Raw genomic sequence first — 22,020 nt, 5'->3', positions numbered from 1 at the left:
AGGTGGGATCCTGTTTTGTGCAAATTGCCTGCTGTATTTCTCATATTACAACAATCCCCACTAAAAGAATGTCTCTGATTGGTTGTAAAGCAATTCTATCCGAAACATGAAACATACTATTAAAAGGATGCCTTTCTTCTTTTGTTACAATAAATGAGGAATTATTCATAGATCCTGAATTCTTGTTAAGATGCCAATCACCGTTATATTTCTCGTTGGCTGGAAGGCCTCCTTCATTGCTGTATAACTATTGCTATTGGGAAGGAAGATACCTTTGCTGAGGTTTATTATATTTCCTATTAATGTTAAGTACATCATTGACTTTTCCAGATCATGAAGCCCAGATGAAATTATTTTGCGTAGTAATCTCAATTTTCTGTTTAAAATTGCTGTGGCTAAAAAGTTAAAATAAATAGTTATTTGTACACACATTCCTATCAGATATAAATCAAATGCTTGCTGTGCAATTAATATTTATATAAAAATAATATCTGAAAGGACTGAACATCATGCTGCATTCTTATTCAAGAAAATGGGGAATATGATGAATCCAGCAATTACAGGGCAAGTAGTTCTTGAGATGGTAGTCATGCAGAATTAAAAGGCAAGGGCCAGCTTAGTTTTGTTAAGGCAAAACATCTTTGATTAATTTGATTGAGTTTTTGATCAGGGGTAGCAATAGTGCAAATGTTGCTGTTTATTTTGACTTAAAGTTTGCAAATGCCATGGAGAAGACCAGTTTCTAAAATTGAAACTGGTGGAAGAAAAGGGGCAATAAACGAGATGGTGGTGACTGGTTGATTCTCCAGTTTGGAGTGAACTACATGGTGGGGGTTCCCAGGACTCAGTGCTCAGAGCACTGCAGTGATGTCCAGAATTCCCTGAGTGCCAAGCCTGTCACACTTGCTGCTTCCCCCAACTGTTAGGTCTGTTACATGTGTGGATTTTCAAACAGCAACTAAGCCAGCTGATCTGCAAAGGACTGTGGAACACAGGGTTTTCCACTGTAACAGGCATGACGTGGTAGGCCCTGAACAAGCCCCAGCCACAGGAATGCTTTGACAGACAGTTGTGTGAACTTCCAGGCTGAACCAGCTTTCATGTTTGTGAGTGGCAAAGATTTTCACAAATGTTCAAAAACTGTTAAAAGTGTTACGGACTCAGTGAAAGTCCCTTTAAGATAGAGAGTGTGTGTGTATGTGTGTGTGGGGCGTGCTTACGTCAATAGAAGATAAAGGACGTAATGACGTTGTTGAAGAAGTCAGAAGAAGAAGAAAGAGAGAGAGAGAAGGGAGAGAGACACCAGCCTGCTTGTTTTCTCTATCGATGGATGAGAAACAATAACTGTGTTTGCCACTGAAATCCATGTATGGAAGTTGGAAGTAATCCGGTGGAGTTCACTTTGTTGCTGACCTGTAGAAGGAAACAGGTATTTGTGTGTGGACGACCACGGTTCGGATGCTTTTCGGGGTGAGGAAGTCACTACCGAGTAAACACTGAAGTGTCGTTTGGGTTCCATCGTGGAACATTTGGATTTCGTATGTACTCTCTCTATGTTTTTCTACATCTACATCTTATCTTCAGACAACGGTGGTTGTTGAAGAAGCCCTTGCTCATATTTCACCTTATGGCTTGCGGAACTGAACTTTAAGAACCATTCCGGAACTGGGAGTTTTGGACTTTGTCACACACACACATGAAGAGTTTAGTTTTGGGGTTAACGTTCGAGGTTTAACATTTTTGAATTCTAACATACTAACATTTTTACTTTTATTTTATGTATTATCATAAGTAGTGATTAATAAAATAGTTTTTAACACTAAATCATGCTCAGTGTGTTTCTTTTGTTGCTGGTTCGTGACAAAATTGGGGGCTCGTCCGGGATTTGAACCCGGGACCAGATTGACGAGATTTGTTCGGGATTCAATCCAAAGATTTTTGAGGGAGGTCTGATAAATTCTTTTTAATTGGCTTGTGTGTGTGGAAACCAGCAGCAATGGATATTAAGGCATTTTTGGAGTCACCAACCCAAAAGGGATTGGAGGTGGCGAAAAAAGATGATTTGATAAAGATTGCTACAAGGCTAAACCTTACAGAAGTAAAGCAGTCTATGAGAAAGGCAGATATTCAGAGACTGATAGCTGGCCATTATGTGGAAAAGAAGGTGTTTGAGAAGGAAGTGTTAAAACAGTTTCCTGGCAGTGAAATAGCAATTTCTGAGGCACAGGTGCAGCTGGCAAAGATAGAGGCTGAACGAGAACAAACCCAGTTAAAAATAGAGGCTGAACAAGAGCAAAAGAGATTAGAGGCCGAACGAGAACAGACCCAGTTAAAGATAGAGGCCGAACAAAAGCTAACTCAGATGAAGATAGAGGCTGATCTAGCAATGAAGCAGATGGAATTGAAGAGGATGGAGCTGGATAGTGAGGAAAAAGGAGAAACAGAGGCAGCATGAGTTACAAATGAAGCGTAGGAGTTTGGAATCTGATTCTGAAGATGGTTTTTCAGCCAGCAGGGAGGTTCGATTAGTCCCTCCTTTTGAAGAAGATCAGGTTGATCAGTATTTCCAACATTTTGAAAAGGTTGCTGAGAGTTCAAACTGGCCAAGGAAAGGATGGGCTCTTATGGTACAGAGTGTGATTAAAGGTAAAGCTCAAAAAGCTTATTCTGCTTTGTCTGCTGAGGATGCAGCTGATTATACCAAGGTAAAACAAGCTATATTGAAGGCCTATGAATTGGTACCTGAAGCTTATAGACAAAAATTCAGAGACTTGAGGAAATCTGCAGATCAGACTTATATGGAATTTGCCAATGGAAAGAGAATATGTTTTGAACGATGGTGCCTGGCTAAAAATGTAGATGGGGATTATGATAAATTGACAGAATTGATACTGGTGGAAGACTTTAAAAGATGTGTTCCGGCTGAATTAACAACATATTTAAATGAAAAGGGAGTGGAAATTTTACAAGAAACTGCTAGGTTGGCAGATGATTATGCTTTAACCCATAAATCCAAATGGGGACAACCTAAAACCTTTCAAAAGAGTTACAAAGACAATCCAGGTAAACCAGAGATTAAATTGGGAGGTAATCAAAAAGGAAAAGATGAAAAGAAGCCAGGGCTGGAGAAATCTGTTGAGCGTACTTGTTATTACTGTAGGAAACCTGGCCACTGTGATATCTAATTGTGCCCTTTTGAAGAAAAAGAAGGAAGCTGGGCCCAATGCTTGCTTTCAGGCAATTAAAAATCAAAAAGGTTTAGGAGATGCTGTTAAAGACCAGTCCTTGCAAGAGGGAAAAGCGGAAAAGTTGGAGGAGGTGAGAAAGGAATTCCGTTCGTATGTATCAGAGGGTTTTGTTTCACTGAATGATGAGTCACCCCAGGTGCCAGTGAAAATTCTTAGAGATACTGGGGCTAGTCAATCTCTCTTGCTGGACAGTGTTTTAAATTTTGGTGAAGAAAGTGACACTGGTGAGGTAAATCTAGTGCGAGGCGTTACAGGTGAGACCATGTCTGTCCCTTTTCACAGGGTGATTTTAAAGTCAAAGTTCGTAGAAGGACCAGTCGAGATAGGGATAAGACCTAGTTTGCCAGTGGAAGGAGTTTCTTTGTTATTGGGAAATGACCTTGCAGATGGAGAAAGTGATCCTGTGGTACGGTTAACGACCAAACCAAGGATTGATGAGTCTAAGAATGATCCAGATGTTTACCCATCATGTGCGGTGACTCGAGCTAGAGCTAAAGAATTAGCCAAGACAGACAGTCCGGTGCAGTCTGATGTGGTTCCTTGTGACAGTCCTAAACAGGAAGAAAATTTTGATGCCTTATCTGAGACTTTTCTGTCTTCACTGGAGGATCAACATCCTTATAGTGAGCCTGAATTTAAAGATTTGTCTTTGTCAAGGAAGGATTTTATGGTGGAACAGACAAAGGACCCTGAGTTGACAGAATTGAAAGAAAAAGCTCTCTCATGTGAGGAGATTGAAAAGGTGCCAACTGGATACTATGTCAAAAATGGAGTGTTAATGAGGAAATGGAGACCTCCTCATGTTCCTGTTACTGAGGAATGGGAAGTTATTCATCAGGTTGTTGTTCCAAAAGTTTATAGGGATGAGATTTTAAACCTGGCCCATAGTATGCCTTTGGGTGGTCATTTTGGTGTGAATAAAACTGTAGGGAAGATCTTGAAACAATTCTATTGGCCTGGTTTGAGAAAAGATGTGGTGATGTTTTGTCGAACCTGCCACACATGTCAGATGGTAGGTAAACCAAATCAAAAACCCCCTGTGGCTCCTTTGAAACCAATTCCTGCTTTTGGTGAACCCTTTTCGAAGGTGATTGTGGACTGTGTTGGTCCATTACCAAAGTCTAAGACTGGAAATCAGTATTTGTTAACCATCATGTGTGCCACTTCTAGATTTCCAGAGGCAATACCCCTTAGAAATATTAAGGCCAAGACGGTGTCAAAGGCTCTTGTAAAATTTTTTACCTTGTTTGGTTTGCCAAAAGAAATCCAATCTGATCAAGGTAGTAATTTTATGTCAAAAATTTTTCAACAAATAGTCTATGAGCTGGGAGCAAAGCAGATTGTATCATCTGCATATCACCCAGAATCTCAAGGAGCTCTGGAGAGATTTCATTCTACTCTCAAAAATATGCTGAAGACTTATTGCTTTGAAAACACCAAGGATTGGGACGAAGGTATCCATTTACTTTTGTTTGCCGTTAGAGAATCGATCCAGGAGTCAATCGGATTTAGTCCGTTTGAGCTTGTGTTTGGACATAGGGTGAGAGGACCTTTGGAGTTGTTAAGAGAGCAATGGGTTAATGAGGAAGTTCACTTGAGTCTGTTGGACTATGTCCAAAAATTTAAAACTCAGTTGGAGAGAGTCTGCCAGCTAGCGGGAGAGAATCTGAAAACAAGCCAGATAAGAATGAAGACATATTTTGATAGACGTGCTCGGCCTAGGACATTCGCAGTGGGGCAAAAGGTGTTGGTATTTTTCCCTAGCCAAAATAATCCCTTGCAAGCTCGTTTTTCTGGACCCTATGTTATTGAATCTCGAGTGACTGATCTAACATATATAATCAAAACACCAGATAGACGCAAGAAAACACAACTCTGTCATGTAAACATGCTAAAACCTTATTATGAGAGGGATTCAGTTGTGGCCTTGGTGGATGGTGTAAAGGTTGTTTCTAGAATGCCTGATGTTGATGTTGAGGAAGGCCAATTTAGACCAAATATTGTTCCATCGAAACTAAAAAACCAAAATATCCTAGAGAACCTTGAAACGAAGTTGGACCATTTACAAGTTTCACAAAAACAACAGATGAGAGAATTAATTTTAAAATTTAAAAATCTGTTCCCAGATGTTCCAAACAGAACATCGATAATTACCCATGATGTTGATGTTGGGGATGCAAAACCAATCAAACAACACCCATATCGAATGAATGTGGAAAAAAGTAAACTTGTTGATCAGGAAATAAAGTACATGTTGGAAAATGATATTATTAGACATTCTACTTCAAATTGGAGTTCGCCCTGTGTTATTGTACCTAAACCTGATGGAACTGTTAGATTTTGCACAGATTACAGGAAAGTGAATGCTGTAACAAAGTCAGATGCTTACCCTATTCCTAGGGTGGATGATTGCATAGACAGAGTGGGAAAGGCAAAATTTCTTACAAAGATTGACCTATTAAAAGGGTACTGGTGTGTTCCATTAACAGATAGAGGAAGGGAGATTTCAGCCTTTGTAACCCCTTCTGGATTGTATGAATACAATGTTTTGCCATTTGGAATGAAAAATGCTCCGGCAACATTTCAAAGAATGATTAATTCAGTGATTCATGGGTTAAAACATACAGATGCCTACATTGACGACTTAGTGACTGGGAATGATACTTGGGAAGATCACATCTCTGCATTAGAAAGGTTGTTTGAAAGACTTTCCAAGGCTAACCTTACAGTTAACTTGGCTAAAAGTGAATTTGGCCATGCCACTGTGACGTATCTTGGTTATGTTGTAGGTCAAGGCAAGCAAGCTCCTGTTCAGGCAAAAGTTCAAGCAATATCTGAGTTCCCTATTCCCACAGGTACGAGGACTGTTAGAAGATTTTTGGGAATGGTTGGATATTATCGAAAATTTTGTAAAAACTTTGCTGATATTGCTCTTCCCCTAACTAATCTTCTGAAGAAGGGAGTAAAGTTTGTTTGGACAGATTCTTGTCAAGAAGCATTTGAGAAGCTGAAAGCCATTTTATGCTACCATCCTGTGCTCAGAACACCTGACTTTGAAAAGCCATTTTCATTTGCAGTAGATGCCAGTGATGAAGCTGCAGGAGCTGTGTTGTTGCAGAAGGGTGACCTTGATGATATTGACCATCCTGTAGCTTACTTTTCAAAGAAATTTAATGAGCATCAAAAGAATTATTCCACCATACAGAAAGAATTACTGTCGCTTGTTTTAGCCTTGCAACATTTCAGTGTATATGTTTGCACCGCTCAGAAACCATTGACTGTGTATACAGATCATAACCCATTGGTGTTTCTGAGCCGAGTCGAAAACAAGAACAGAAGGCTGTTAAACTGGAGTTTAATTTTGCAAGAGTTTGATCTCATGATAACTCACATTAAAGGCAAAGATAATGTGATTGCTGATTGTCTTTCCCGATGTTAAATGGGAAACATGTATCTGTACTAATCTGATAGTCTGTAGTTGTGTAGCATGATAATTATTAACATTACTAACTGTATGCGCGGTTAAAATTTTCTTGGAAAATTTTTTTTTTAGGTGGGAGGTGTTACGGACTCAGTGAAAGTCCCTTTAAGATAGAGAGTGTGTGTGTATGTGTGTGTGGGGCGTGCTTACGTCAATAGAAGATAAAGGACGTAATGACGTTGTTGAAGAAGTCAGAAGAAGAAGAAAGAGAGAGAGAGAAGGGAGAGAGACACCAGCCTGCTTGTTTTCTCTATCGATGGATGAGAAACAATAACTGTGTTTGCCACTGAAATCCATGTATGGAAGTTGGAAGTAATCCGGTGGAGTTCACTTTGTTGCTGACCTGTAGAAGGAAACAGGTATTTGTGTGTGGACGACCACGGTTCGGATGCTTTTCGGGGTGAGGAAGTCACTACCGAGTAAACACTGAAGTGTCGTTTGGGTTCCATCGTGGAACATTTGGATTTCGTATGTACTATCTCTATGTTTTTCTACATCTACATCTTATCTTCAGACAACGGTGGTTGTTGAAGAAGCCCTTGCTCATATTTCACCTTATGGCTTGCGGAACTGAACTTTAAGAACCATTCCGGAACTGGGAGTTTTGGACTTTGTCACACACACACACGAAGAGTTTAGTTTTGGGGTTAACGTTCGAGGTTTAACATTTTTGAATTCTAACATACTAACATTTTTACTTTTATTTTATGTATTATCATAAGTAGTGATTAATAAAATAGTTTTTAACACTAAATCATGCTCAGTGTGTTTCTTTTGTTGCTGGTTCGTGACAAAAGTTAATAATCACCTTAAAATAATTGGAAACATTGGTTTAAAATTCTGTAAAAAAAAATATGAAATTTTAAACACTAGAAAACACAAAAGAGTAATACAAATTACAAAAGAGTAATAAAAAAAGGTGACTAATAAAGATATCTCTCATCTCTCTCTCACATTTGTTAACCAAATTCATTCAACAAATATAAATTTCAGATAATAACCTCTTTTATTCATAATTGGTCCCCTCTATTGTAAATACCAGGGCATCTGGGTTGAACTGGTGCGTGTTCAGTATTCAGTTTAACTGCTGGGAAACTTTGGGAAGTTGCTGCTTCATTACTGGCCTCCATGAGGAGTCCAACATCAGAGCCCAGTTGGCAAATCCTGCTGACCATTTTTCAGTAAATTTGGTACTTATGAGTTCATACATGCTTGTGTAGGAGTTCCAAGATTGGCAAATTTGGAATGATATGGCTGGTCCATGATAGCTTTCATAGGGAAATTTGATAAATGTGTGAAATAACGAAAAGTGTTAGGACAGTTTGGGATTTTCTATTTGGTTCCAAAGGAGCTGGTGCATGTTATCTCTTTTGTGTTTTACTATTTTATGATTAGATGATGTACGTGAGGGTTAGGTAAAGAACCTCTCATTTCAATGATGTGCTTCAATTTATTCTGTTCCATTTATTTTGTATTTTTCCCCTTACTGCAGAACATAAAAGATGATGGTCAACATGTTTGGAGATTAAAACACTTCAACAAGCCTGCCTACTGCAACTTCTGCCTGACTATTCTATTGGGTGTTAGAAAACAAGGCCTTTGTTGTTCTTGTAAGTAAATATATGGCAGTGTATGCAATTAAAGGAAGGTCTGTGTTTTAACTTTGAGTGTTAGTTTTTCTCCACATATTTATACAGGTCTTTCTGATGCAATGTGGAATACCAGAATTCTCAGATCTCATTTCATATTTGCATTTTCAATATTTTTAATTCAGTTTTGGGTCCAGGGCATTGCTGGCAAGGCCAGCATTTATTGTCCATCCCTAATTGCCCTTCAGATGGTAATGGTGAGCTGCCACCCTGAACCACTGCAGTCCTTCTGGTGAAGGTATCCCACCATGCTATTAGGCAAGGAGCTCCAGGAATAAGACCGAATGACCAGAAAAGACAAGCAATACATTTCCAAGTTGGGATGGTGCCTGACTTGGGGAACCTGCAGGTGGTGCTGTTCCCAAGTGGCTGCTGCCCTTGTCCTCAGTGGTAGATGTCATGACTTTAGGAGGTCCTGTCACGGTACCTGGGCGAGTTACCGCAGTGAATTTTGCAGATGGAACTCGCTGCAGCAACTGTGCACCAGCCAGGTGTAGGAATGTACACGTAGGGTGGTGGATGGGGTGCCATCAGGTGAACTGCTTTGTCCTGGATGGCAGCAAACTTCTTGAGAGCTGTTGTTGCTGCACTCATCCAAGCAAGGGGAGAGTATTCTGTCACTCTCCTAACTTGTGCCTTATAGGCGGTGGAATGGGCCTTGAGTGTCAGGAGATGAGTGTCAGGAGATGAGTCACTCGCTGCAGGATACCCCCATGCCTTTCCACTATCTACCAGGCACACATCAGAAAGGTGCTGGAATACTCTCTGCATGGATAACTTTCAAAAGTACCTGCCTGTTCAGTTTTGAATGGCATCCAAATTTACCCAGTGTAGACAGAATGGGAGGAATTCATCACTGGCTGTGAGAGCATCGACCACCAGTTACACTCGCCCTTTCGGATTTGGTTCCATTCCAGTGAATGTGTGGTGGTGAGGACCAGCGCCAGCTGACAACTTCACATCTGTTCAGTGGTGGCAACCAACAACAAATTCTCCCTGTGAAACCCCTAAAACCCCTAATTGTATATTGGTGTGTGCCTGATGATACGTTAAACTTGTCTATTTGTTGTTTGATACTGCAGTAGGTGAGGCACTTTGTGATGTTGCTGGTGGGGTGGGCTGGATGGAGAGGGCAGGAAAAGGGTGAGAGTGCACACATTCCATAATAATGCCATTCTCTTATATGAAGTGCAGAATAAGCACTAAATAATAGTTTGGTGCAAATCTGCTGGTTATCTCGTAGATTTTTTTTAGCTAATTGCCCAGAAATCTCCAGCTGAAGCTGGATAGGAGTTGTGAGAGTTATCATCAACTTCGTTCCAAATTTCAGCAGTTCTCAGGCAGCTAAACTTTTTTGCTTTTTGTGTTGTTTCCACACCCTGTAGTGCTGGCCTTCCCTGGACTACCTTTCCTAAGAAAAAGATTTATATCAAAAAATTGTGTAGTTTAACAAAACTGGCTTAAGTTGACAGTGACCATTTGGTGACTTTTCTGCTTTCCATTCAGTGCAGTATATCATGTAATACTAGATGGGACAATTTGGTGATAGTTTTAACAAAGGGGCTGTAGAAACCACAGCTCTTGCCCTGACCACAGAGAGCATTGCTTCTCCAGAAAAATCCACTGCCTGAGGTTACTAAAGAGACATTTAGATAGGTGTTTGAATAGGCAAGGCAGAGAAGGATATAGAGTTAGTGCAAGCAAATGGAATTAGTGTAGATGGGCAGAAAGATTGGTATTGACATAGTGAGCCGAAGGGCCCATTTCTGTGCTGTACAACTCTGTGACTCTACTCCATATTTCTGCTTTGGCTACACAGTCTCTTTGATGCTGCATGCTGTGATTTCCTTTCAGAAAAATGTTGTTCATATATTATTTATTGATTTCATTTGGTAAGACTTTGATACCATTTATGATAATCTGTTAATTTCATTTCAAATACTATTTTCCCATGTAAGGAAATCAAGTGCTGATTTCCTAAGGGTTTGCTCTCAGCACAAAGGCTTTCTTGATGAGGTCAGCTGCTGCTGGGGGCCACCTTATCCAATACCTGATAAACTGATGACTTCAAATGATCACAGTGTTCATTTCTCTCTCTGTACTCCCTGGACACTACTTGGTAATGAGTTCAATTGAGATGCTGCATTAATTAGCTGCAAAATTAGTTTGAGCTACCCACAAACTGAAGAATTTCGAGGAGCCTCACTTAAATAGAAAGACCCCATTGACTTGATTATGGGCAATTGTTTCCCATAGCTTCACCCTGAGACCACAGACACTCCAGGCCCTTGAGGGAGTATTGAGAAACAGAGTGACCATGGTGTACCAGTCCAAGGATCCCTGAACTTGGCAGCACAGATTGATGAGGTGGTGAAGAAGCACTAATTAAATAGTTTTGTGTATGTCTTCATTAGCTGGTACGTAGAATGTAACAGCTGGGAGGTTATGGTACAATTTTATTAAACATTAGTTAGGCCATGGATGGAGTACTGCGTACAGTTCTGGTCACCACAGTATGGGAATGACACAGTTGCACTGGAGAAAGTGCAAAAGTTGTTACCAGGATGCTGCCAGGGTTGAAGTGTTTCAGTAACGAGGAGAGATTGCATTGGCTAGCTTCGTTTTCCTTGGAACGGAGGGAGTCCTGAGAGAGATACAAAATTATAAGGTGCCAAGATAGATAGATAATAGGAAACTTTCCCCATACATAAAACTAGGTGTAGGTAAGAGTTTAGAGGAGATCTGAGGAAGAGCCTTTTCATCCAGGGGGTGGTTGCAATCTGGAATGCACTGCCTGTGTGGGCAGTGGAGACTTTCACAACATTTAAGAAGTAGGTAAATGAACATTTGAATTGCCAAAATGTAGAAGGCTACAGACCAAGTATTGGTAAATGGGATTAGTGTAAATGGGTACTTGATGGTTGGTATAGACATGCTGTGTGACTCTCTGACTCCGCGTCAGCATAGCACATAATAGAACTAAAGAAGTGCTGTATTGAAAGATGTGACCCTTTTCATGTTAAAAGTAGTATTACTTTGCTGATTATGATGCAAGTGAAAGGTCCCAAGATAGTTTTTATTTATTGACAAAGTATTTGGCGTTCCACCACAGAAAGAGATTCATTGTTCACTCGTCTGCTTCGTATGGGATCTTGCTGTGTGAAACTTTATTACAATTATTGTCTTCAAAAAAAACCTTGTGAGATGCTGTATAATTTAAATCCGCAGTGGATACCCTCTCTGTTCCAGCATCATCAGTAATGCCTTTAACTCACCTATCCATTGTAATTTTATTCATTACAAAGATGTTACCACGTTAACATTAATTGGGAAACAGCTGGGTTAAATCAATAATCAGCTGTATTCCATGTTAATGTGGATTTCAAAATTATGAGCAGGATCACTTGGATCAATTAGTAGAATCCATTCTTGGGCAACAAAACAAAAATAATGGGAATCTGTATTACCTCACTTCAGTGGCTCATCTCACACCACTGCGTCATCTGTAGGCACAGCACTCCCTGCTTTCTCTGCAGCCTTCTATCTTCCTTACCTACCCACGGCAAGTTGCTGCCTGATCACTTTCCCTTTATTCCATGTTCTGGTTCTTGTTCAAGTTTTAATCAAACCTAGCTTGCCCTCTGCCTCACACGGCAGAATTTCCATCCTAACTTACCATCGTCCTACCCAAGTTCAAATGTTGTGGCCTAAGTACTCGAGTAAATCACTGCTCTTCAAATAATTTTGATCCCATTGAGTGGACAATTTTTCAGACACCCAATCTGAATACACTTACCAATCTCCCATCTGCCCTCTGAATTTATCTCAAGAGCTTAATGTTATAGCATATAGTGTACCAAGGCTCTTTTGAATATATCATACTTTGAAATCCAAAAAAATGATAAGCAAATGATAATTTGTAATATACTAGTTTTATTTTAAGAAATGCTATTTAAGTGTGACTTTATTATCTTCATAATTTTTCTAAGTTACATTAAACTTGTAATAATGAGAAGGACGGAAATTATTCTTGGATGGGAAATACATCATATAAATTGTTTGTAAGAGATAAATGGACCCGGCATTCAAAGCAAGCGGTTTGTGGGACTGTTAACAGCACATATTTATTTAGCAGCTGTATTTATATAGATAAATACTCTTGTTGAATGCTAACTTACACTAGTTAGATGAAAGACAATTTTTAATGCCTGTTTGTTTGAGGTATTTAAAAAGGAATTTGTAATTATACCTTGCACCAAGACAGAAATCAGTATGAGATTGTTGAGTTACTAGGGAAGTCAGAGATTCTGTTGTTGCTGATCCACAGATAACAGAGTAAATCGCTGTGTTTCCACATGCATTTTTATGCAGGAAAACCAGCTTTGTTTTTATCATTTTAAGAAAAGTGAGAAGAATTGTTACTTCTGCAACATGAATGAGCGCTGTGCATTTACTGCCACATATTTAATAAATGTGTCTGAGTCATGGTGTGGCATGCTTAGTTTTCTCTGCCAGACAGGGAGACAGATGAGGGAGCATGTTATATGTTGGCAGAGTTACTTTGCTAAATTTGATGATATACAGTATATGGACTGATAAATGTACGTTTGGTTCTTAAAAGTCAAGAGATTCACTTACATAAGCAAACTGTTGTGATATATCCCAAGGATCTATAGCTTAAAAGCCTCCAAAATACAGATATTTATAAGAAATCCATGAAACAGGACTTGAAATTAAAAAGGCAAAACCCAGTAATTTTTTGCAAAAGTAAATTGAGAACAGGTCATCATCCTTGGAGTTCCCCAGTTGTTTACTACTTGCAGAGGCTATTAAACCTGTTATTGAAAGACTGTTTGTATGAATTAGACTGATACAGTTTATTTTGTTAATTGAAAGTAGATTTGTTAGAAAACAATCTTGAGTTTCCAGAAGTACAAATCAAGCAATGGTGCAAAGGTACACAATTTCAGATTAATCAAATTAAGTAATTCCATATTATGTACAGTTGTCTGTAATTCTTTCATAAGAAGTGTACAAAGGGTAAGAAACCGGTTGACCATCCTTCATTTTGTTTTCAGTTTGCAAATATACAGTCCATGAAAGATGTGTCTCCAAAGATATTGCATCATGTATAAGCACATATGTAAAATCCAAGAGAAATACTAATGTAAGTATATTTTTCCTGTGCATCAATAATACATACAGAATTTATGATTTTGCTTAATGTCCATCTGCCAGGCATCTGAAAAAAGAGTTTCAGTAATGCAGTGAAACTTTGTTCAAAGTAAATGTTTCTTGGAACAAATAAGTTAGCTGCTTTCCTCCCACATTCCAAAGACGTACGGGTAGGTTAATTTGGGTTTAAAATGGGAGGTGCAGACTCGTTGGGCCGGAAGGGCCTGTTACCACGCTGTAAATAAAATTTAAATTTAAAAAAAATTTAAAATTTAAAATTTAAGAAAAGGTTTGAGCAAATTTCCCCATGCAAACCTCAAGCTCCAATAATCTGGACCTCTTGACTGCTATTTTTTTTCACCAATTTATGAAAATATTTATTTCCAACTTTCTGGTATGCAAATTTAATCATGCTACTTATTTGAAAGATATTTAATGTGAATAATTCTGTAATGAAAGTTTGGGGCAGGATTTTCAAAACCTTGACCACGTTGTTATAAAGGGTTGTCACAAAAGCTCTAGTTGTGGAGTTTGGACACATACAGGTTTTGCCCTGTCTGGAACCTATTCAGCAGGCCCACTGATGCTGTGTCAGATTGCAGCCCTGTGGGCAGCTTGTAGGATCTGTGACAAGAATCCAAGCAAGGCAGAGAAATTAAACAAACATTTTGTGCCTCTCTTCACAGAAGGCAACACAGTAGATCTCCCAGAAATAGTGGGGGACTACAGGTCAAGGATGTATAAGGAGCTGAAAGAAATTAGATTCATTTAAAAAAATTAGCATTGGAGAAACTAAAACAACTGAAAGGTGATGAATCCCCAGGACCTGTTAACCTGCATCCCAGGATTTTGAAGTAGTTGACTACAGAAATAGGGGATTACTGAGCAAGTGTTGGTAGGGCACATAGAAAATAATAAGATTATTTCACCAGATTGATTCTTGGTAGCAGCATTGTTATGAGGAGAGGTTAAGCAGTTTAGTCAATACTCTCAAGTTTAGAACAATAAGAAGAGTTCTCATTGAAACATACAAAATTCATATTGGGCTTGACAGGGTGCAGTGTCTCGAACTAGAGTTCAGAGTCTCAAAAAACGGGCCTGCCATTCAGAACTGAGATGAGGAGAAATGTCTTCACCTAGAGGATATTGAATCTTTGGATGCTCAGTCGCTGAGTTCATCCAAGAAAGGTAGACAGGTTTTGAGAGGTGGAAGGAATTGGGAAAATGAAGTTAGTATAGGAAAGTGGAGCTGAAATACTGAATGGTGGAGCAGGTGTGAGGGTCTGAGCTTTCTCAGGTCATCATGTATCCCTCATACCTGAAGTGAAACTACCATCAAATTCGAAAACTTTCTCAAGAGGCCTAGTCATAAGTTTGGCCTTGTGACCTCTCTCCATCACTTCATATTGTTGCAGATTGATTAGTAAAAAAAAAGTATGTATGTGTCTTCAAGAACTCAAGGTTTAAAATTGACCTGAATTCCAAACAATTGTTATGAATGACTTTTGAGAAGATGGTAAATCTGCAGATTACATTTGAACATGTCGTCATTCTGAAAATATTAGCCTTGCTCATGTCAGTGAAGTAATTTATTAAGTTAATTTGGATTGAGATTGGCTTGTGTATATAATTGCATATTCTCTGTGTGTCTTGAATAAACTGCATAACTGATATCTTTTAAAAACATTTTGAGCTTTTTCTATTTTTTCCCCTTCCTATCAAGGTTATGCAGCATGTTTGGGTGGAAGGAAACTCACCAACCAAATGTGATAAATGCCACAAAAGCATTAAATGTTACCAGGGTCTTACCGGTCTCCACTGTGTTTGGTGCCAAATTACTGTAAGTACTGAACAAAACAATACCCTTTTGAAAAAAATAAATGAGATGTTTTTTTAATGCAAAAATACGGCAGGGTTTCCTGAGCACTAGAGGGCAGGCTAGTTTCTAGCTGTGCCCTGTCTCAAGTCCAGCTCTGAGTGGGAGGCCACTTTCGCCAAAATGCAATCTCAAGCAAGAATGGTGATGACTGAAGAAGTATTCTTTGTCATTTTCATTTTCAACACTTTTTAACATTTTGTGCAAAAATAACAGGAAGAACTAAGGAGGAGGAAAATAGGTTTAATCATATATTAGGTTAAGACCACAACATTCAAGATGTGGAGAAAGTAAAAGAAACATATATTCTGCTGCTCAGCTGTCTGTCATTCGATGTCAGACACTGTCTATATTAGAGCTATCTTTCAATGTACAAGTTTTCATATGCTGATGGAAATTAGTTTTTCGGTGAATGCTATCTCAGCTATACCGGAATTCGCAAGGCACTTCTACTAGGTTCCTTCTGCTGCAACTCTTTCTAACAATAAGCAACAATAGCTCTCTCCTATGAGCAACTAATTTGTTTCAAACAGCTAGTAATGGAAGGATATGGGCCTCAGAGAAAGGAAAGTGTGAACATCACTTCATTGTCATAGAACCATACAGCACAAAACAGGCCCTTCGGCCCACCATGTTGTGCCGTCCATCAAACCACCCTCACACTATCTAACCCTTTCCTCCTGTATATCCCTCATTCCTCCATGTGCCTATCCAACAAACTCTTGAACCTGTCCACTGTATCTGCCTCCACCACCACCCCAGGCAGTGCATTCCATGCACCAACCACTCTCTGGGTGAAAAACCTCCCCCTGACATCTCCCCTGAACCTCCCACCCATAACCTTAAAGCCATGCCCTCTTGTCTTGAGCATTGGTGCCCTGGGAAGGAGGCGCTGACTGTCTACTCTATCTATTCCTCTCAATATTTTATATCATCTTGAGTCAAATCTTCCCTTGGTGAAAATAACTTGTGCAAAACAGGATTTGTAACTGCACAAATGCATGATACAGGATTTCCTGAATCGTCGAAACTGTGCTAGAAGCTGCAATTGGAACCCAGCTCAATTACTGGACAACTTAGCACAGTATTTCCAAGGCCAGCTGTTTCACCCAAATGTATTACATTGCCAGCACCAATAATTCATGACAGATCAAAGCCATTGAAATGAAAGCTGCACTTCATGTCCAAAATACTGTTTTTATTCCTACCTATGTGTTGCCTCCTGGGCTTTTGTCTAGATTTCTGAATTGGAAATTTTCGAAAATTGAATAAAACAGTTTTTTTTCCTGCCTCTGGGCATTTGAGTTCTCAACATCTTTTCAACAAAGAAATTATGCACTTTGTGAAATGTACTGTCCTGTTAATTACTAACATTGCACAACACAATTTCAAGTGCCTTAATGCTCTATAACCAATTGGGCCCTCACTGAATCTTTTAATAATGAATACAATGCATTCTGTTGGACTAAAGGGCACAAGGGCAAGGTAATTATCAGTTCATATCAGGCTGACATGAACTAGTGTAATACCTTCACCCTCTTTGAACTTGAAGGCTATTGTTCAATGTGTGAGATGCTTCAGAACACTGTGGAAACACAAGAGATCACAAAATTAAACACAAATGCATATTTCTCACACAGAAGTAGTTTTAGTGTTTACTTGTATCGTGTGGGACTAAGTGCTCGAAACAGTTGCTGACTTCAGAAGTGTATGTTGATGATGAAGTTGTGTAGAACACCTGAAATGTTCAGAGAATTAAATATTTCATGTTCTTGAAGAAAATTAAATCACTGGGGATATAATTACACCATCAGCAGCTTTTATTCATCTACTTTGGCATTTTCATTTCTGCATGTTTGTAGAGGTATTGTTTTAATATTTCTTCAACTTTATACATAATTTATTTTTATGTATAAGAGAAAACCACTATCCCAAAGTTGACTTGTCCTTTGGATGAATGACTGAGCTTTACTCAAAATTTACTGTACTATTAATGGTGATAATGTGAAACTGAAAGAGACACCAGAATCAGTCAGCAACTGTGGAGAGGGAAATAAAATAAGCCAGCTGGATTTTGCAGGGAAGTGCTGACGTGTCCCAGGTAAATTCCAGCAAGCTCAAGATTTCCATATGTATCTCTGATACAAAAGTCCCCAAAATCCTGGCAGCTATCAACAGCATATTGTAGGAATCATCTGCCACAGGGCTCCTTATGGAGACAAGCGACAGTACACGAAGTTGTGCCAATTGCCCAGCAAGAGTGCTTGGTTGTCCATTGGAGCAACCCACAGCAGGTTAGACATGGTACAGGGAATTCTCTGTTGATTTGTATGGAAGACAATTTTTCACTCTTTTAATAATTTCACGTTTTATACTTGGAATGTTTCTAAATGTCAGGAAATTCAGAAGCCATAGTTTTTAACTGTCAGCTAAGCCACGTAAGTCACTTGGTCAACTCGTAAACATTTTTCAATGTTTCACGGGTGCTGTTTATTCTGCATCTTTGTGCAGAAGGTCCCATTGACACTTGAGGTCTCATTATTGAGACTGAGTCTGGCTTCAGCCAGATCATTCCCATTTGGGAGTTTTGCACAAAGGAAGCGCAAGCTTGTTGGTTCACAGCTGACTGCAACATATGGACCAATGTTTCAGATCCTCGAGTCAGAACTGGAAAGTTGTTAGAGATGTGATAGTTTTTAAGCAGGTTCCTGGAAATGGAGTTGGGGTTTGGGGGAAGGAGGAGGAGCAAAGAACAAAGGGAAAAACCTGTGTTAGGAGAAGGTGAGAGAAATTGACTGGAGATTTGCAGAAGGAAGATGAGCTGGGGTAATGATAGGAGGAGCTTTAAGAATCTTTACCAACATCGACTGTCTGAACAAAAGAGAGCTGTGGTTCATGAAATTATTGGCAGAGAAATTTGGAGAGTAGTGTTCCTTCTAGGGAGCAGGATAAGAGGAAGTCTAGAAATTTTCTTCCTGGTTGAAATACGGGATGCTGTCTCTTGAACTCCTACTGATTTCATTGCATTTGACTCAGGTCAGAACAGAACTGGCAAGCAACAGATGTATAGGGTCATGTTTGAGGCTGGGAATTTTCAGCAAACCATTTACCCAATTTGCATTTGGTGTCCAATTTATAGAGCAAATGCCATCTGGAACAGCGAATACAGAGTCTTAAATCAAAAAAAAAGTATAGGAAAATTACTGTTTCACATGAAAGGTATCTTTGGCGCCAGGTAAGGTGGGAAAGCAGGAGGTAAAAGGGAAGATATTGCATCTCTTGTGCCTGCAATGGAAACGGACTGTAGAAACGAAGCAGGTTTTGAGGAGGGGAGTAAAGATAGGACCGGGTGTCATGGAAGGAATGACTCCTCCAAAATGCTGGAAGAGATGTGGGCGGCACAATGGTGAAGCTAATAGAGCTGATGCCTCACAGCTGCAGCGACCTGGATTCACTGCTGAACTCTGCTGCTGCCTGTGTGGAGTTTGCACGTTTCTCCTGTAACTGTGTTGGTTTCCTCTCCCATCTCAAAAACCTACAGGTTGGTAGGTTAACAGGCCACTAGTGTGTAGGTGAGTGGTAGAATCTGGGGGGAGCTGATGGAAGAATAAAAAAGCAAAAAAAAAACAAAATGCTGGAGGAACTCAGTGGGTCAGGCAGCATCTGTGGAGGGAAATGGACAGTCAACATTTCAGTCCAGATGAAGGGTTCCTCCAGCATCTTGTTTTTTTGCTTCGGATTCCAGCATCTGCAGTCTCTCATGTCTCCGAACAACAAAATAGGATTAGTTTAGGATTAATACAATTGGGTGCTTGAAGATCAGTATGAACTCAGTGGGCCAAAGGGCCTGTTTCCTTGTTGCATGATGCTGTGAGGCTGATATATTTGCTTATGATTTCAGACTGCTGGTGGAAGCAATGATGTAAGGTAGTTGTTGGTGTGGTGGTTAATGGGCTAGGCAGGTGGATGGTTAGGTGGTTGACGGGGCGGGCGGTTAGCGAGGTGGTTGACGGGGCGGGCGGTTAGCGAGGTGGTTGACGGGGCGGGCAGTTAGCGAGGTGGTTGACGGGGCGGGCGGTTAGCGAGGTGGTTGACGGGGTGGGCGGTTAGCGAGGTGGATGACGGGGTGGGCAGTTAGCGAGGTGGTTGATGGTGCAGATGGTTAATGAGATGTTGATGGGATGGATAGTTAGGTGATTGACGGGATGGGTGGGCAGATGGGCAATTTGGAAGGTGGTGTGTATTTTCCACTAGTTTTGCAGGGCCTCTGCATGCTCCTGATGGATGAACTTGAGGTCCTCAGTGCCATTCTGAAAGCTCCTTCTCCATTTTGAGTGGTTGATGAGGAATTAAAAGGGAAAAGAAATGGGAAGGTCTAAGAGGGAAGGGCATTGAGTGAAGATGGAGACAGTTGGGAGGAATGGGGACCTTTCCCCAGACTGGCCCTCTGTGAGCCTGTTCCCTCACTGCACTGCCCACAGCAGAGCCTCCGGGTGCTTCCAGTGCCCGCCTGCCATCCCGTGTGTGTGTTCATGGATGCGCTAGTATCCTTACAGCAGAGCCTGTCCTCCAGTCATCTTGTCCCCTTTGTCACTGAAGTAAGATGCCACTTTGTCATCCACATGGCAACTGTTTTTCAACTCCTATCCCTCGTTGAAGAAAATCAAACAGGGTATCCTCCACAATACTGGAATGCCCAGTCTCCAGTGGATAATGCCATGAGCTACAGACCTGAATCCCAGGGTTTTGCTCCTCCTTCATAGCCCAAGGACTTGGAGGCTCTGACATTGACATCACTGCCCTGAGTGCAACAGCGATGGGCAGGAGATGGCCAACTCAAAGAACAAGGCAGTGGGCACATCTTCTGGAGGGGTAAACAGAAAGCAGAATGCAGTCTTTGTGGGATGCTATCAAGAATGAGCTACCATAGCAAATCACTATCTCCCAGGGGTTATGTGAACATTCCATGGCCATCCAGCCCAGTCTATTGTGGGAGAAGCTCACTCCTATCATCAACACATACACCCCAACTCTGCTGGCACCCAATGCGGCCAAGGAGGACTTCTACAATGAACTCAAAAAATCCCAATCCCACTTCCCATTAGGAGAGAAACAGATCCTCCTGGCAACTTCAGTGTCAGCGTAAAGTCACATGGCAACAATCCCAATCCAGCAATGGCACCTGTTAGATTATATTGTCCAAACAGAAGACAGCGTCAACCGTGCTGTACAAAGCTAACTGTTGAATTGACCACTGTCAAATCCACCCTGTTATCTCCATTAATCTGATCCAAAACAATAGTGGCAACGGAAATATTGCCGCTAGATAATCAATGTTGGAGTTCTCAAAGACTTCACAAAGAAAGCTCTCCTCAAACAGTGTCTCACAGTCATCCTGATGACTCAGACCAATGGCTTTTGGACTGCTCTTAAGTCCACCAAACTTATCACCTGTGAAGAATCTCTTGGCTTCTCCATCAGAACATACCAAGGTGAGGTTGGTGAGAATGGCCCAAAGATCCAAACACACTTACAAGGACAAGGAGGACTGGGGGAACAATAGCATTGTGGTTCATTTACAGGGCAAGTAAGCAGAAGCCTGCACCATTGAACTAAAGACACAGGTCTAATTCCCATCACAGCACCTAGGGAATTTAAATTCAGGATAAATAACTATCCCTAAAATGGAAAAGACCAACTTCATTTTTGGTAACCATGTTGTTGGGCAACACAGTGGCTCAGCTCGGGGAGCTGTTGCCTCGCAGTGCCAGTGACCCAGGTTCAGTCCTGATCTCGGATGTTGTCTGTGTGGGGTTTGCGCGTTTCTCCCTGTGACCATGTGGGTTTCCTCCCACATCCCAAAGACGTGCGGGTTTGAAGGTTTAATTGGCCATTGCAAATTGCCCCTTTTGTGTAGATGAGTGGTAGAATCTGGGGAGAGAAAGGGAAGGAAATCAAGAGAATTAATTCACTCTTCTGTACCCTTCCATGCTGAATCAGAATGAGAATTTTCAAATGCCATGGGCGTGATCCTTTAATTCCCTTCCTTACAAGAGGTTTCCTCTTAACATGAGGAGACTTGGAGAGAAGAGGAAGGGAAGTACATTAAGCTAAGACGGCAAATAAAAGCAAAAATCCCTTTGGCTCCAGAAGAATGCTTGAGAAAATGTTGAGTGGGTGTTTTCAGCAGCTGAGTGGGAGAGGGTTAACTATCAGCAGACCTAGATCTAAGAGCCTCCTAGTAATTCGATTGAAGATTGTGTTGTTTATGCCAAGGGTGGCTCATGGAACTGCAATCACCAGAGCATAAATTATGTAGGACCTAGAGTTTGTTTTCTCCATTTGTGATGTTGAGTTTATCTCTTTGAAGTGTGCACCTACTGTAATCACTTATCACATCCCTAGTGTGAACACTGTCTGAACCCCCAACAGGGATTATTTAGCAAAAAAGTTGAAATCTAATTGTTGACAGCACATAATAAGTTTTGAATAAACTATATTTTGTGACAATAGGCATCTGTAACTAATACAAAAAAACCTTTGTTGTGTCATTGGACATGGAACAATCAAGCCCACTCAAAATTCAATTAA

At 40.4% G+C, this 22,020-nt stretch overlaps 1 protein-coding gene across 6 annotated transcripts in view; it reads left to right on the top strand.

The window, feature by feature from the left end:
• The window catches only part of LOC127571220 (diacylglycerol kinase beta), a 450,652-nt gene that overhangs the window by 212,507 nt on the left and 216,125 nt on the right, over positions 1-22,020 (top strand). For all 6 annotated transcript variants that reach the window (XM_052017450.1, XM_052017424.1, XM_052017441.1 and 3 more), the window contains 3 exons: positions 8,222-8,339; positions 13,457-13,545; positions 15,277-15,393. In XM_052017450.1, the coding sequence (XP_051873410.1) occupies positions 8,222-8,339; positions 13,457-13,545; positions 15,277-15,393 (324 nt within the window). The remainder of the gene's footprint in view (positions 1-8,221; positions 8,340-13,456; positions 13,546-15,276; positions 15,394-22,020) is intronic.

Source organism: Pristis pectinata, chromosome 1 (genome assembly GCF_009764475.1).
Source record: "Pristis pectinata isolate sPriPec2 chromosome 1, sPriPec2.1.pri, whole genome shotgun sequence".
Classification (NCBI taxonomy): domain Eukaryota; kingdom Metazoa; phylum Chordata; class Chondrichthyes; order Rhinopristiformes; family Pristidae; genus Pristis; species Pristis pectinata.
This window is presented reverse-complemented; position numbering and strand designations above follow the sequence as displayed.